Here is a 16,343-nt window from a genome sequence, read left to right on the forward strand (position 1 = left end):
ACGGTTTAATCAGATGGTCGGACCTAAATATTTTTTTATTATATAAATATTAATATAATGAATAATATATTTAAAATTTTAAAACCTGAAAGATATATATAAATAGAAAAAAAAACACATTTACCAAAAGTTAAAAAACTAAATTAATAACTATATAAATATAATTAAAATATATATTTATATATATTTTTAAAACAAAAACAATTGATTAAATAAATTGTTACTAAAATAATATTTTTAATAAAGTCCAAATTTCAAATAATCAATTTATATATTTTACCAAATATTTAATTTAATATTTGAAAAATAATAAAATTAATTTATCAAAAAAATAAATAAATTCGAAAACTCGGTTCAATACCGATCCTACCGGTTCTATTGGTTGACCGAGCAAAGAGTTTTTAGGCAATATTCATAGGCAAAAACTTATGTGAGACGGTCTCACGGGTCGTAGTTGTGAGACGGATCTCTTATTTGGATCACCCATGAAAAAGTATTATTTTTTATGCTAAGAGTATTACTTTTTATTGTGAATATGTGTAGGGTTGACCCGTCTCACGGATTATGACTCGTGAGACGGTCTCACATGAGACTCACTCTTATTCATATGGGACCTGTCACCTGTGAATTGTGATGATTATCGGTCAAACCGGTCGGTTCGGTTGTAAAAACAACTCAAACTTACTCCACTGGATCGGTTGCATTAGTCATATCTTTAATACTGTGATAATTTCCACGTAATGATCTTATCAAATATGAGCGACTCTTAGCAATATCTATACTTATCAACAAATTGGCCTAATTTAATATTGAGTAGGTCTCGTGTGAGACCGTCTCACGGATTTTAATCTGTGAGACGGACCCATATTCACAATAAAGAGTGATACTCTTAGCATAAAAAATAATATTTTTTCTTAAATAACTCAAATAAGATATTCGTCTCACAAATACGACCCGTGAGACCGTCTAGTCTCACACAAGTTTTTGCCTTTAATATTAATCTTTCGATGATTTCGTACAGTAATACTTTCAAATTTTAATATATTTTAATTATTTTAAAATAGCAAATTGAACGGATTAATTGAAGGATCAAGCAAAAAAAAAAAATTATAAAAAAGGACACGGGCGAGAATTATATATTTAATTTAAACCATAATATATATCATATATGTATGTAAAAAAAATATCAGATCCAGTGTGTTTTGTGTGGGAGTGGACTTGTAAGAGTGGACGTCAAGGTGATTGCGTCACCACCGTCCGACCTGTTCCCAACCCCTCCTTCCTACCTTATTCCTACGTTGTTCCACGAAATTTCTGACAAATATTATCTCGAATATTATATAAAAACATCACTTTAATTATATATTTCGTAAGCCTCAAGTCTCTTATTTTTTGTGGGGTCTTGATTAATATTAATTCCAACTCCCTTATATATAAATCGATCTTCATATGAGTTGGTTTCTAAATCAACTAAGTTATCAAAATCCGATCTAGTTCAGTTGGTAGACACTGTACGTAATATTTTTGACAAATGGCTGCGAAACGGCTTCGTGACGACGGCTCTGACGATGATCAAGATCAAACGTCGAAACTGAAGAGGATGAGAGCCGGGCCATCTTTTGCTTCGTACGTACAAGAAACATTGTTGTTGTTTTTATTGTTGTTTTTGCGAGGACTGTTGTTTAATTTATGTGATTTGTCTGATGATGACAGGGTAATACGAGAGGTGGTTATGAAGAATTTCTTCGACAACATGTGCTCAACTTTGGAACCGTTGATTCGCAAAGTGGTGAGTGTGTGTGTGTTTGTTTATATATATACAATCTCATGTTATTTATGACCCATTCTTGATTTAATTACGTTTCTGCAGGTAAGTGAAGAAGTGGAAAATAGACTGAGGGCTCGTCGGTTGGATTGGATCCCGAGATGTCCTTCCGGTGCCATAGGAAGACTTGATCAAAATGAGGATTACTGTCGAATACGAATGAACCTCAAATTAAGATTTACGGAAAGGCTTTCGCTCCCGATATTCACCGGCACCAAGATTTTGGACGTCCACAACAACCCTCTTCAAATAATCCTAGATGGCCACGATCATCATCAATATATTCCCCCTTGCTCGTCCATCAGGGTCGAGATCTTGGTCCTCGATGGGGACTTTCTCGGTACTAGTGATAACGATACATGGACTGAAGATGAATTTTCTCGGTATATCGTGAGGGAGAGAACGGGGAAACGGCCCTTGATTGCAGGGGAATCGAAGGTTAACTTGTGGAGTGGCATCGGTGCGGTCGGGGACATCGAGTTTACGGATAATTCGAGCTGGATTCGGAGTAGGAGATTCCGGCTTGGGGCTAGGGTGGTGAAAATCCAAGGTGGGAACAGCTCGCAAAATATGAGAATACGTGAAGCCGTGACCGAACCTTTTGTTGTTAAAGACCATCGCGGTGAATGTAAGTATTATTGTGTTAAACTTAATTATTCCTTCTTCTTTATATACATACATACATACATACATACATACATACATACTACGCAACTTCATTATTTGTTGGAATCAAATGAAATATGGGTAGTTTGACCGTTGACGGTATATTTTTTGATAAATATAATGTTGTAATAAATCAACTGTACGCAGTGTACAAGAAACATCATCCACCAGCTTTAGACGACGAGGTTTGGAGACTGGAGAAGATAGGAAAAGGGGGAGCATTTCACCAGAAACTAGCATCTGAGGGTATTCACACTGTCCAAGATTTCTTGAAGCTTTCCATGGTTGATTCCACAAAACTTAGAACGGTAAAAAAAAAACCTTTTAATTTATTACAACTTTAATATATATGTGTGCGTCGCGTGAATTGATAAATTTGGACGGTGCAGATAATGGGAGCAATGTCGGACAGAATGTGGGAATCGACCTTAAAGCATGCTAAGACTTGTGTGATGGGCACCAAGTTGTATAGATGTCATGGGGACAACTACATCTTGACCATCAATCCCATATGCCAACTGGTCGAGATCGAAATCGAAGGTCGAATCTACTTGGAGAGCGACTTTAAAAGAATACAAGGGGTGAGTATGTAACATAATCTAATACGGATTTTTAAATTATTTTCATAATTATGATAAAAAAAAAATTACATGAAACACTAAAGTAGCTAGACAGCATTGTGAAACAATTTTCATGCTTTGAAGCAGGCCTACGTACAACGTTTGGTGAAAGATGCATATACAAAATGGAATTGCTTGGAAGAATTCGATAGCCAAGCCCACAACACAACACAACTAGCACTGACCCACAAAGGTGCCACCTTCTACTCTAGCTTTTAACACACTATATATACATATAGATATATAGGTCATTCTTGATTGAATGAAGGATGTTGCAGGTCATGAAATGGAGGGGGATTCATACAACTGTAGTGAACAAATGGCGATAAGGTGCTATGGAGGAGGGGATGCGTACTTAATGAATGGAACCTGCAGCGAGGTGGAGACGATGTCGAACAATGAAGATCAGGGGGAATGGGCTCTAAATTCAGGGTTGTATATCGGCCAATATTGAAGTCGTGAAAGCACTTTGCTGCCAACTACTAATCATTTTGTACATTCATTGTGTTGCATGCATGCATGTTTGTGATCCGATTATTTTCTTTTGTAATCTTCATTCGCTATTCAATTTCCGTATGTACTCAATGAAATTTGATTCGCTAGTTGTTTATAATCTGGATTCGCTATTTTATTTTTCCGCCTATACATGGTGAATTTTGTGCAAGTGATGAGGCTATATGGCTCATTTATATGCTATAGACCAACACAGCACTACAAAAACAAAAATATGTTTAGCGACGGTTTTGTAGTGCGATGATCTAACAGATCTATATCTGCAGGTAGCAAAACAGCCTCGAAATTCCCATGTAAATAAAAGAACAAACAAATATATATAGAGTATGTATCGTGTGAGATTGTCTAACGGATCTATATCTATGAGACGAGTCGATTTAATTCATATCAAGTGAAAAAATTGATATTTGAATATAAAAAATAATATTTTTTCATTGTCGGGTAAGAGACTCATTTCACAAAATTGATTCGTGAGACGATTTTGTATGAATTTTTGTGATAAATATTTTACACAAAAACTTCTATGAGATCGTCTTACAGTCCAATTTTGTCAGACGGATCTTATATCTAATCGTCTCATGAAAATATTATTTTTTATTCTAGATATAGATCTGTCGAGAGGTCTACTCTTTTTTATTGTATCAATAGATTATAAGGTCGTCTCCAACCTATTATTCTATTTTACAGTAACTCTCTAAGGTCATGATTGGTATATTGAATGAAATAAAGTGGGAAAGAAATCAACTTTAAAATGGAATGATATGTTTATTTTATTCAAATGATTGGTACGAAAAAAATGAAACAAAAATGGAATGAAATTATTTTTAATTATCAAATAATTTATTAATTAAAATTTTAAGATGATAATGTTTATTTCATTTTCAACTCATTTTCTTCTATCAAACATGCCCGACTCTAAGATAGTGTTTATCAAACATAAATCATATATTCAATTCGTCTGGTACTTCAAATTTTACTTCAAAAAGAGTATTGTTATAACATTCCTTATTATTTCATTCCTAATCATTATATTTATCAGTATAATAAAATATATTTAGTTGTATATATAATTTATTTATTGAATTGGAATTTAAGTATATATAATTTATTTATTGAGATATATTTGTATTTAATAACTCTAACAGTAATACAAAGACTATTATATTTATTTACCATAATATAATTTTTAAAAATATAAATATACTCGTTTTTGCAAATTGTCTATTGATCAATAGTTCCTGAGGTGAGCGATTTCATCTTTTAGAGCAATAGTTCCTGAATTAAAATATATATGTCTTTTTGGTAAGAAATAAACTATCTCCCTTTTCTTTTTTCTTTTTAAATTTGACGATTCTCTTGTATGAGAGTGTTTTGTTGTGTGGCAGTTGACTGGGAAGAGTTGACCATGTCGCCACAACTTCCATCCCTCCTTCTTACCATATTCTACGAAACTTCACATGAAATTGATCATCATATGTATGTATAGCCAGCTTCCCACGGGAGATTATCGTTAATTTTACTTATTCCACGACTAAACACGTCGTAAATACATAATTCTGTTGTTATTATAAAAGTTATAATTCTGTAATATTGTTGATAGAAGTTAGGGTTGTGACTATTTTTTTCTGAAATGTGCTCAATATTTGAAAACGGCAAGCATATATATAAACTAATGAAAATACATATGCAAAATTGTGGTTTATTTCATCCTACCCATGTAGGCATTGTCCTCATGATATGATGGAAGACCAAGATTTGTCCATTTATATATATGACCCACTTTTTTTTTTAAATTATATGTGTGGCAAGATCTTACCCGTTGAAATGAAGTGAATGTAGTACTCACATAGGTAAGATCTCATCTACCCAAAATTGTCGATACTTGAAAACTGTCCCTATACTTGGTTTTTTCTGGATGCGATATTGGCTGCCTATTATGGTCAATATTTCAATGTGAAAAAGTGCTTTTTGTGATAAGAAAAGTGCTTTTGAAATTGGAGTGTTCAAACCTGGTGATGGACAAAATCTGAACTCAAATTGATGTGTATATATATCTTTATATTTTATTAAAGTTGAGGACATGACAGTAACCATCTAGGAAGGACACCAACTTTTTCTTTCATCAACTTTACCCTAATATGATACCAATATTACATTTTGTTTTTAAAAATTTCAACACACACTTTTATTTTTATATTTTTTATTTCAACAATTCAAATATCAATTTAGTTCCTCCATAATTTATCAAATTTCACTTTAATACATCGATAATGAAAAAAAAAACTATACACATGTATCGCGTGTGCAGAGTAACTAATATTAGGTATGAAAACACATTTTATATGCACAACTTCAGGATCGGAATATTAATTCAATTAATTAATATATGAAACAAAGTAATACATTAAGAATTGTATAGACGGTATTCTATTCACATTTTAATAATAAGATAGCAAGTAAATTTCATTAAATTCAGTTTTATATTAGATTAAACAAAATTTTAATTTGTTAATTTTGTTTACAATTCGGTAATTTTGAATCCTAACTAAATTAGGATTAATTCAATTATTATTTTAAATTATTGAATTGTCAGAAAATTTTAAACTATAAGTGTTACTGAGTTTAATATAAAAAAAATTGGATCGAAACAATCATTTTATTTGGTTTGATTTATTTATTTATAAAAATAAATGTAAGAGTTAATAATATTTATTTTGACGCAGTCATATCAAACATTAGCATTTATAAAACTGTTAGTTTATGTATACATAAATAATATCATAAGATAAAACATTAGTTTGGAAGATCCACATTAATTTAATTTTATTTTCTCGAGGAAGTGGGGAACAAATATTTAAGATTTTTGTGTTTTTTTGTTTGTTAAATTTTTATACTATTTATATTATTTATTTAAAAACCCTAATTTTCACACCCAAAAATAAAAAAAACGAGTTCATGGAATTCCATTTTTTTTTTTGGAAACATCCTTAACTTTTAGTTGTTGATTCGTTAAATAAATCCTTCTAGTTGTCGACTATAAACTATAAAATATGTTTATATTTTAAATAGATAAATACATCATATTTTTCTAAATCAATTAGACTACTCAGAATTACAAAATCGGATTATTGAATAAAGACTTTCGTACTAACAATCTCGGAATTGTCAGAAATTCCCGAGCATTATCTAAAATATACGAATTATCAGAATGGACAATAAACTGAAAAAGATAAAGCTTCTGGACACAATGGTGAGATTCTTCCCTAAGTCACCTGCATCGTGGCATACGATTATTATTGAGCAGAGGCAGCATATTAGGGTTTATTTCATCTTACCCATGTGGACATTGTCCTCATGATAGGATGGATGGCCGACACAATTTTATCTGCTATTCAGTGGGGATCATGCTGATCAGATATACATGGAAGTGGAGCTTAGACGCTTGACATGGATGCAGCAACACCTAAACAAACCTGGAAGTGCAAGCCCCGCTCGTGTGGGAAACAAACCCACAATCTCTTTATCATCCAGGTTCATCACTGTCTATCCTAAAAACGAGCTTTTTTAAATTGATGATTATCAAGTCAAAAGCCTCTGATTTCAAATTATCTAATACGTCATTCAGCATCAGAGCGTTGAAGCGTGAAAGAGGGTTTCTTGCAAAACGGCTAATAACATGTTTGACGGCCGAGGAAAGAGATGCCCTGTACATGGTATGGGATGTACCATTGGAGGGGAAACAACGAAAAATGCAGTTTATAAACAAGCTCTGGACCAATCCATATGATTTTAAGCATGTGCAAGAGAGTGCTGAGATTGTTGCAAAGCTTGTGGGGTTCCACGAAGGTGGAAATATCTCAAAAGAAATGTTTAAATTGAATTTTGCGGTCCCATCTGATAAAAAGACACTGGTTTATGGACTGGAATCAGATATCAGACCTCCTTCACTTGTGAAAAACTTGAATCTCTGTACTAATAATCCCAGTTTATGTTTTCTGTATACAAATTGAGGCTCCCAATTTTTTTAGTTTCTGTGTGTTTAAATGATGTCTGTTGTACCAACACCCCCTCCCTTTCACTTTAATTTAGTGTGCAGTAATAGCACAAATTTGAACTACAAATATCATTCTCTTAAAAATATATTAAATCCTTGTCAAAAATATACATAGAATCCGTATAGGATAAAATGGTATTTCGCCTCTATGGTGGAGAAAAGAAAAGGTATAGTTGAGGGTCAGCCACTGCAAGCTTTAACTTTTGGTACTGTCAACGGCTTGAGCAAATGTACCAAACAATTAATACTGTTAAACAATGAGGTAAAATCTGCTCATTGTGAATTCTCTTCTCAATAACGAGGGAAAAGTTCTTACTGATTAATTTCTATAATTGGAAAAAATGAATTGAGAATTACAGATGGAGCTAAACAGAAACTTATTTATATGTGTTGTTCTAAAGCTAAAGCGTGTGTGTGTATTAATGATGTAAAAGCGTGTTTAACTAAATGTATATCACCAACACTCCCCCTCAAGATTGATGTAGATTCAAGACACCAATCTTGGACAACAAAGACTCATGTTGATCACGACCGAGGCTCTTAGTAAAAATATCTGCCAGTTGAGCAGAAGTAGGGATATGAGCAGTTGTAATGAGACCATGTTTAATCTTTTCCCGAATCAAATGGCAATCGATCTCGATGTGCTTCGTACGTTCATGATAGAGAGGATTGGCCGCAATATGCAAAGCTGCTTTATTGTCACAATATAGGATCGGTGTTGCAGTCAGTGTGATGCCCATGTCTTGGAGGAGACTAACAATCCAAGTAATTTCACAAGTTGTAGTGGCCATTGCTCGGTATTCTGCTTCAGCAGATGAACGTGAGACAACACTCTGTTTCTTTGCTTTCCAAGATATTAAAGAGTGTCCAAATTTAATACAGAAACCAGTGAGAGATCGGCGGGTCATTGGACAGCCTGCCCAATCAGAATCACAGTAAGCTTGGAGGACAAGAGGGCTATCAGCTGCGAGAAGAATACCCAAACCAGGAGCCGATTTCAAATAATGCAAGACTCGGTAAGCAGCATCTAAGTGTGATTGCTTTGGAGCATGCATAAACTGGCTCAAATTTTGAACGGCATAACAAATGTCAGGCCTGGTAATCGTGAGATAGATGAGTCTTCCAACCAATCGTCGATAAATATCAGGATTGGAAAGGAGAGGATCCTCAATGATGGAGGATGAACTTTGTTGCACAAGCTTGTCTAATTCAACACTAGTAAGTTTGAGATGTTGAGCCATAGGAGTACCAAATGGTTTTGCACCAGTCATCCCTGAATCTGATAAAAGGTCTAAGGCATACTTCCGTTGGTTAAGATAGATGCCAGACGTGGAGCGAGCTACTTCAATCCCAAGGAAGTATCTCAATGTCCCAAGGTCTTTAAGATGAATCTTGGAATGTAAAAACCTTTTCAGAGCTAGAATTGAAGCTGCATCATTTCCTGTGACAATTATATCATCCACATAAACCAGTAATAAGGTTATGCGAGCTCCTTCTCGCTGAACAAATAAAGAATGATCATTTTGTGACTGAACAAAACCAGCTTGCTTCATAACACAAGCAAACTTGGCATTCCATTGGCGTGAAGCCTGTTTGAGGCCATACAGGGATCGAAGCAACTTGCAGACTTTCAACTCCCCCTGAACAGAATATCCTTGAGGAAGCTGCATATAGACCTCTTCTTCTAAATCACCTTGAAGGAAGGCATTTGTGACATCCATTTGGTAGAGAGGCCAGCGCATGACTGCTGCTACACTTAACAGGCATCGAATAGTAACAATTTTAGCTGTTGGCGAGAAGGTGTCATGATAATCAACACCTTGTTGTTGGGTATAACCTTTAGCCACAAGTCGTGCCTTAAACTTGTCAACACTGCCATCAGGATTTCTTTTAATTTTGTATACCCACCGACACCCAATAGCCTTCTTACCAGCTGGTAACTTGACTAATTCCCAGGTACCATTTGCCTCTAGGGCAGCCAGCTCTAAATCCATAGCAACTTTCCATCTAGGATCGGAAATGGCTTCATGATAGGATGAGGGTTCTTTATCTGATGAAATGGAAGTCAAAAAGGCTTGGTAGTCTTTAGAGAAGTGGGAATAATCGAGATATTGGGACAGTGGATACAAACAATTGACTGAGTTAGTTTGAGACAAAGTTGGACAAGAATAATCCTTTGTCCACACTGGAGGTGCAGTAGCTCGCTGTGATCTACGTGGATGGTGGTGAATTTGCTGATTATGAGTATTCTGAAAATTAGGATCGTGGTCAGGACCAAGAAAAGGGTCAGAATCATGATGGAGAGCAGTAGAATTGGATGGAAACAAAGGCTGAGAAGAATTAATTGTGCCAAATTCACAATGAGCAGATTTTACCTCATTGTTTAACATGGTATCAGAGCAATTTTTTCGATCCCATTCTACGATCGCTTTTTTCATCTAAGCTCTTGCACAGGTTGATTGAGATCAATCCTTCGCATTTGAATTAGTTTTCGCCTTCAGCTCACTGATCGTCGCGAGATCTGGTAAACTGGCATCCGAAATCGATTTCTTCAATTGAGCAGCTCAATCAATGGCAACCGCAGTGGCTTTCAATGTGGGCAGAACGGGTGGCTTAATTATAGATAGTCCAACACATAACGGTGAAACCCGGGCTCTGATACCATGTTAAGATTGGAACTTGGACCTAACTCAACCCCAAAAAGCTAGCTCAAGGGGGGAGGATTGTTCAATTCCATATATACCACTCAAAGGTTAATTATCTAACCGATGTGGGACATTTAACAAATACATTGGTGAGTTAAAGGCTTTCTAGAGCCATTCCGGTGCAATATTTTTCGAGAAGATTGAAGAATGTAGCAGCTTTAAGCCTGATCCTATAAAAACATGGAAATTACCAGATTCAAGGTACCAAAGTTGTGTCAACGCACAGGAAAAAAAAAAGAGGGAAAGAACCAACAGTTTGGAAGTGTGTTTGCATTACCAATCTCGACTTAAGGAACTTTTCAAACAAATTTGAATAAAGAGAACATTTTCCAATAAATTAAAGATTCAGTTTCAAACAACAAGATGGTATTAAATTTAGGGACAAAGATTCAGAAATCCCATGATCAACGAAAAAAAGTCTATATTGCAGTCTTGAAATCTGTACAGATTAAACAAAGCAGCGGCAAAATTTATGAGAGCTGCCAGAGTGTGACGGCTTAGATTTGAGAAATGGCTGCAGTTTTACAGATGGGACAAGTTTTTTTCTGCATCAGCCACTGCTTTATGCAATCAATATGGAAGGAGTGTCCACAGTTCAGGTTCCCTGTCTCCTCATCCTTTTTGTATTCCTCCTAGTTTATATATTCATTACCGTAGGTTAGAAAAACAGATAATATTTTCAAAAAACAGATTTAATATTATTGATATATGTTTTAAATGATCTAATAGTTAAGACAAAATTTATACCATATTTATCCCAATGTCACACCTAAATAAAGAGGCTGACGGAAAGAGAGGTGGTAAAAGTTTTAGCCCTATGAACCTTGTATCAACCATATAGATCGTTGTAGCCTAACCAGTAACCACATAGTTTCTGTGTAGGATGGCAATGAGGCGGGGCGGGGGCTGGGGCGGGTTTGCCATCCCCATCCCCGTCCCCGAATTCCATCCCCACAATCATACCCGTCCCGTTCCCCGCTTTTTCAGGTTCGAGGAATCACTAAACCCGAAACTTCGGAAATCAACTTTTCATCATCGCCCCCATCTCCGTTTCAAAAATATTAATATGACAAAACAATGACGGATTCGGAGATTTTCTCAAACCAAAACTTGTTAATATCTATTATTATTAGTGATAATATTAATATTAATATCAATATCAATAATATTATTATTATTAATATTTTAAAAAATATTATTATTATTATATTATTGATACTAATAATACTATTATTGTTATTATTTTCGGGGGCGGGTTTGGGGATAGTAATCTCATGCCTGCCCCGAACTACATCGGGGATTTAAAAAAATCCCCGAACCCAAACCCGAAAAAATCGGGGATCCCTTATCTATTATTTCACTATATTTCTTTTATTTTAAATTCAAAAAAATGAGCAATTAAATAAATAAAAGCTGTTGAAAACAAGGAAAACCATGTCTATACATAGTACCAGTACCAGAGACAACAAGGCTAACCTGGCATATACTGCATTTCTTTTCCATTTCGGTGGGAAAACGTGAGGTAAAATTGTTCAACATTGCAAGCTTACTACTACTCAGACAGTGAGTTATCTCATCTTCTCTGAGACCAGTGTTCACATAGCCAATACTGTCACCGAGTTCCAGTAATTCCTGTAGAGTCCTGTGGAAGTTAAAATATCTACTGGGGGCATAACATTCAAATATTGGTAGCGGCTCAACAATATTAAGCAAAGCCAAGTATGGAGCCACACTTACCTCATATGACATGCTATCAATATCTAGCCTCATATCCCGGTGTAGATCGAGCACATCAGGACTCCCTTCTGTCAACAAACTACTTTGGAGCATTACAATCTGCAAACCACACTGATACTTCTTAAATTCACAAAAAAGTCTTTTTTCATCATCTTTTTCAGTTACAACCAGAAATGCTTGATAGGTCAAGTTAGACAAGATTCAAGCCAAAATCACCCAGTTAATTCATGTGTGAAGCAGAACAATAGAAGTGATTTATGGCTTGAACCAGATTTGGTGTCTTGATGGGTTGAACTGGGTTTGCAATTACAGGATTAAGCGAAACTGGATTCATTCATACCAATTCACTATATTTGTTAGGAATTTTCAGCTGCTATATTCATTATATTATGAATAACAGTTATTTTGAGATATTGACTCTTGCATTTGAATTTTGGCAACTAAATGATGTATTAATAAGATCTCAAGGCTTTTTATCATAGCAGAATGATGCAAAGGCACGGCAGATCCAGCATCACAAATCCATTTTATGTACTAGCTCAAAAGCATCCTTTATTTAATTAAACATAAAGATTTAAGGTACTCGACACACGTGAGTGTATATGTTTTTGAAGCCCTTGGAAAAGATGGTTTACTGATCAACAACTAAGCCTATCAAAGTAATTTCAGTCACAACATCATCGATCTCATAAAATTAGGATGATGCTCAAATTAGACAAACCTCAGCAAGTCCATCTCGGAAACCATTTCTGACACGACGGTTATGTCTAGATCCAGAAACATCAGAACAGAAGCGTGGGATTTCTAAGGCCACATCAGGATCAAAGAAAGGGATATCTTCTGAGCTCACCATTCTCCTCATGTTAAATGATGACCGCTGATAATTCACAAAAACTAAATAAATATCAGTATAAATTCATCTCTAAAGTGACAAGGTGGAGTTCATCATTTAACATCATAAAGCTGTTTTACAGGACAAAATAAAAAGAACCATTCAACAGAAAATCAAAAGAACAAAAAACAAATCCAATTATAAGGTTCATAAAAAGGTGAAATGAAGCAGGCAGAAAAATTCATTTGAGATATGGGATCCGGTTGATGATCTTCGGGATATAGATTGACCCAAAAGTGATTACCCAGTCTTCAAGTTTAACACAAAACTTTAGAAATGGTAAGGATGCCACGCCAGCAGAATTAGCTTAAGATTTAAGATTACAAAAACATATATCAATCACATGATGTCTCCCAAAATTATCATTTCAGATACTAAATGCTTGACCTGAACTATGTGACAATGACTAGTAACTAGTGAGTCCCCGTGATATTAGAACTGCAGGCAGCACCCTAATGTCAAGAACAGTACTCAACAAAGAATAAAAAATCTATCTTGTGAACAAATGCACATAGTCAAGTAGTACTAGATAAAGAACAATGGGGAAATCCCAAAACAGAAACAGAGACAAAAGAAAACACCCAAAGAATTCACCTTTAGCTGATATTAAGCAGAAACATTCCCCATTTTTCAGAAATATATGGAACCACAAAAATAAATGTAAAGAAAACGTAGAGCAATGAAAAAAGCACGAGTACCTCCCTCTGACCAAGAATAATCTTGTCGACCCCATCGATTTTGCCTCTGGTAGAGACAGAAGAAGGCCGTCTCGAAACAACACAATCAACAGAAGCAGCATCGGTGGTTAACCCAATCCCAGGACTGCACCAAACATCAGGCGCACTCACACAACTTGAAGATAGTGCCAATGAAAGCGAGGATTGAGACAAAGGGTTAGCATTATTGGTGCTAATATTAGCAACATCAGAAGAGTTGTTACAGAACAGCTTGCTGCCGCCGCTACTTTTCTTGGTCTTGAGCACTTTCCTTTTCACTTTCTTGGCTTCCCAGTTGGATGAAGTTCTAATGGCTGCAGGAACCGAGACCTGTGAAGAGGCGGTGCAGCCTAGTCCTCTGAATGTGGAGGAAGTGAAGTTGTTCTTCTTCTTAGAGGTAGAGGCGTCAATTGTGGTGTCGTTGGAAAAAAGAAACGAGGAGATGGTGGGTTTATAGCGAAGGGAATTTAGATCTGTCTCTGGGTTTGGGTTTCTTGGCCTCCTGTACTGGGGGTAATCGGCCATGGCTGAGTTTTGTACAGACCAAAGCCAGAAGGAGACTACGGAATTTGGGAGAGGAATATAGTGGCTATGTGATCCCAAGAATATTATATTACTTTGGAAAAAGAGAAATGTTCTGTGCTTTAAAAAAGAATAAAACAAATAAAGAAAAATGGTCTATTGTGGTTGAGAGCGAGAGAAAAGCGTCTGCTTTAGGAGCGTGTTCGTACAGTATTTGATTTTCGTGTAACTGAAATTTTGGAGAACGAGGTAAACTTTTGAGTACGTTCTTTTGTGAGACGGTGTTACGAATCTTTATTCGTGAGATGTGTCAATCATACTGATATTCACAATAAAAAGTAATATTCTTAGCATAAAAAGAAATATTTTTTCATGGATGACTCAAATAAAAGACTCGTCTCACAAAATATGACATATGAGATCGTCCCACACAAATTATAAATATTATTTATTATTATAAATATGAACATGATTGAACCTTCTCAAATGAAAGATAATAAAAAAAAGCTGATATATTGTTTCTTTTAAATGTAAACTAAAGACAAGACCCAATTTTCTTGTTATTAATCTTCCATCCTTTTCTGATGTGGTGTACAAGGGTGAGTATGAGGTTAGAAAATCAGAGGGGACAGCTTGTAATGAACAAAAATCTGCGTGGTCCCTAACCACAATGCACAACGTGATCAAACAAAATCCAACCAATTTTTGCAATGAATAGACTTGGATATTCAAATTTTTGATAAAGTTCAGTCGAGTTAATTTGGACATGCCAATTATTAGTATTTGACAAGTTAAAAATGGTTTAAAACTTTCATTACAACACGTAGGTATCGACATCGCACTTAAACATTTAAGCAAGTGGATGAGATAAAGAGATGATAGAATGATGATAAAACCCGCAAACGTTGTTTTTCGGTCAAAATAACGATTCGTTGTTTGTTAGACGTAGAAATTGCGAGAGTAAACTCAAGGGCACAACCTAACAACCCATTACATGGTTGGATGGCTAGGAAGAATGGATTCCAAGATTCATTAAAAGGCTACACATGATACTCATAAGAACTTCTAATTGATTGCTTTATTTTTAATCGAAATAAATTAAAGGTGTGCTAGGATTAAGGTATCTGAAAGTACTAATTGTACCCAAAAGATGCTCTCACGAATCGATTTTGTGAGACACGTATCTTATTTCAGTTACTCATGAAAAAAATATTACTTTTATGCCAAAAGTATTATTTATTATTGTAAATATGAACATGGTTGACTCATTTCACACAAGACCTACTATTAATTTTAATATTTTGAGATGAATAATTTATGTGCACGAGTGTTATTTTAAATATATAATTCAAATCACGTTTCAAATCGAATATTTTCAACCAACGCATAAAAAGTAAAAAATATATAGATTTAATCTTGATTTAACAAAGATGTGATGTATTAATTTATCTTGGAGAAGGTTGATTGGTTTTAAAAAATAAAAGAAGGCCGTGACCGTGGAATAATTTTTTGATTAAAATCATATATCAAACTTTTATCGAAAGTGGTCAACAGAAAATGGATCGTGAGTTTATCAAAGCTTTAAATTGAAAAACAGGCCCATAAATAATTTGATGGTTTCAAATTATCACTTTTTCTCGAATATTATTACATATATTGTATTTATTTTATTTATCAGAATGCTAGTATCTCATGATCATTTGGTTAACTTGACCCTACCCTTGCGGGCAGTGCCCCACAGGATCTCAGTCATTGATTTTACATGGTGATTAAATTTAGGCATTTGATCACCTCATGGGGTGTATGTGTCTTTAAATCTGGGTCTTTGATCACCTCATGAGGACAGTGCCTCACAAGGTAGGGTGAAATGAACCCAAATAACCAAAGGGCAACTCGATGTTTTGGGAGGATGAAATATTTCGCCAAGAGAGGCTTCCAAGGCCATCTTCCCACTGAATTAGCAAGGAACTGATATGCATGGCGAAGCCCAGTTCTTTCATTAAACCAACCATCTAAACATGTGGTCGTTGCATGCACTGACCTATTTGATTCGTTGTTATCCCTATTACGGGTTCAGTCGAACCTATCTCTGT

The 16,343-nt window shown here is 35.0% G+C and overlaps 2 protein-coding genes across 3 annotated transcripts; one reads left to right on the forward strand and one right to left on the reverse strand.

Moving 5' to 3' along the window:
- The first annotated feature begins 1,392 nt into the window (after window positions 1–1,392).
- On the forward strand, window positions 1,393–3,719 carry LOC140813562 (protein SAR DEFICIENT 1-like). Of its 2 annotated transcripts, none has more exons than XM_073172128.1 (7): window positions 1,393–1,626; window positions 1,714–1,789; window positions 1,871–2,453; window positions 2,639–2,799; window positions 2,881–3,072; window positions 3,196–3,304; window positions 3,390–3,719. In XM_073172128.1, exons 1-7 carry the CDS (start codon window positions 1,532–1,534, stop codon window positions 3,563–3,565), a joined length of 1,392 nt encoding a protein of 463 aa, XP_073028229.1. In that variant the 5' UTR covers window positions 1,393–1,531; the 3' UTR covers window positions 3,566–3,719. The 2 variants fall into 2 exon arrangements, with proteins under 2 accessions (XP_073028229.1, XP_073028238.1); XM_073172137.1 differs by having other exon boundaries at window positions 3,199–3,304; window positions 3,390–3,717.
- Window positions 3,720–10,691: 6,972 nt separating this feature from the next.
- On the reverse strand, window positions 10,692–14,356 carry LOC140837468 (uncharacterized). Its single transcript, XM_073203638.1, has 5 exons — window positions 13,711–14,356; window positions 12,842–12,997; window positions 12,121–12,219; window positions 11,860–12,015; window positions 10,692–11,015 (listed from the first exon to the last, which is right to left on the reverse strand). The coding sequence occupies exons 1-5, from the start codon at window positions 14,251–14,253 to the stop codon at window positions 10,881–10,883; spliced, it is 1,089 nt and encodes a 362-aa protein (XP_073059739.1). The 5' UTR covers window positions 14,254–14,356; the 3' UTR covers window positions 10,692–10,880.
- Between the last annotated feature and the right edge of the window lie 1,987 nt (window positions 14,357–16,343).

The sequence above is a fragment of the Primulina eburnea genome, chromosome 1 (genome assembly GCF_022965805.1).
Source record: "Primulina eburnea isolate SZY01 chromosome 1, ASM2296580v1, whole genome shotgun sequence".
Lineage (NCBI taxonomy): Eukaryota > Viridiplantae > Streptophyta > Magnoliopsida > Lamiales > Gesneriaceae > Primulina > Primulina eburnea.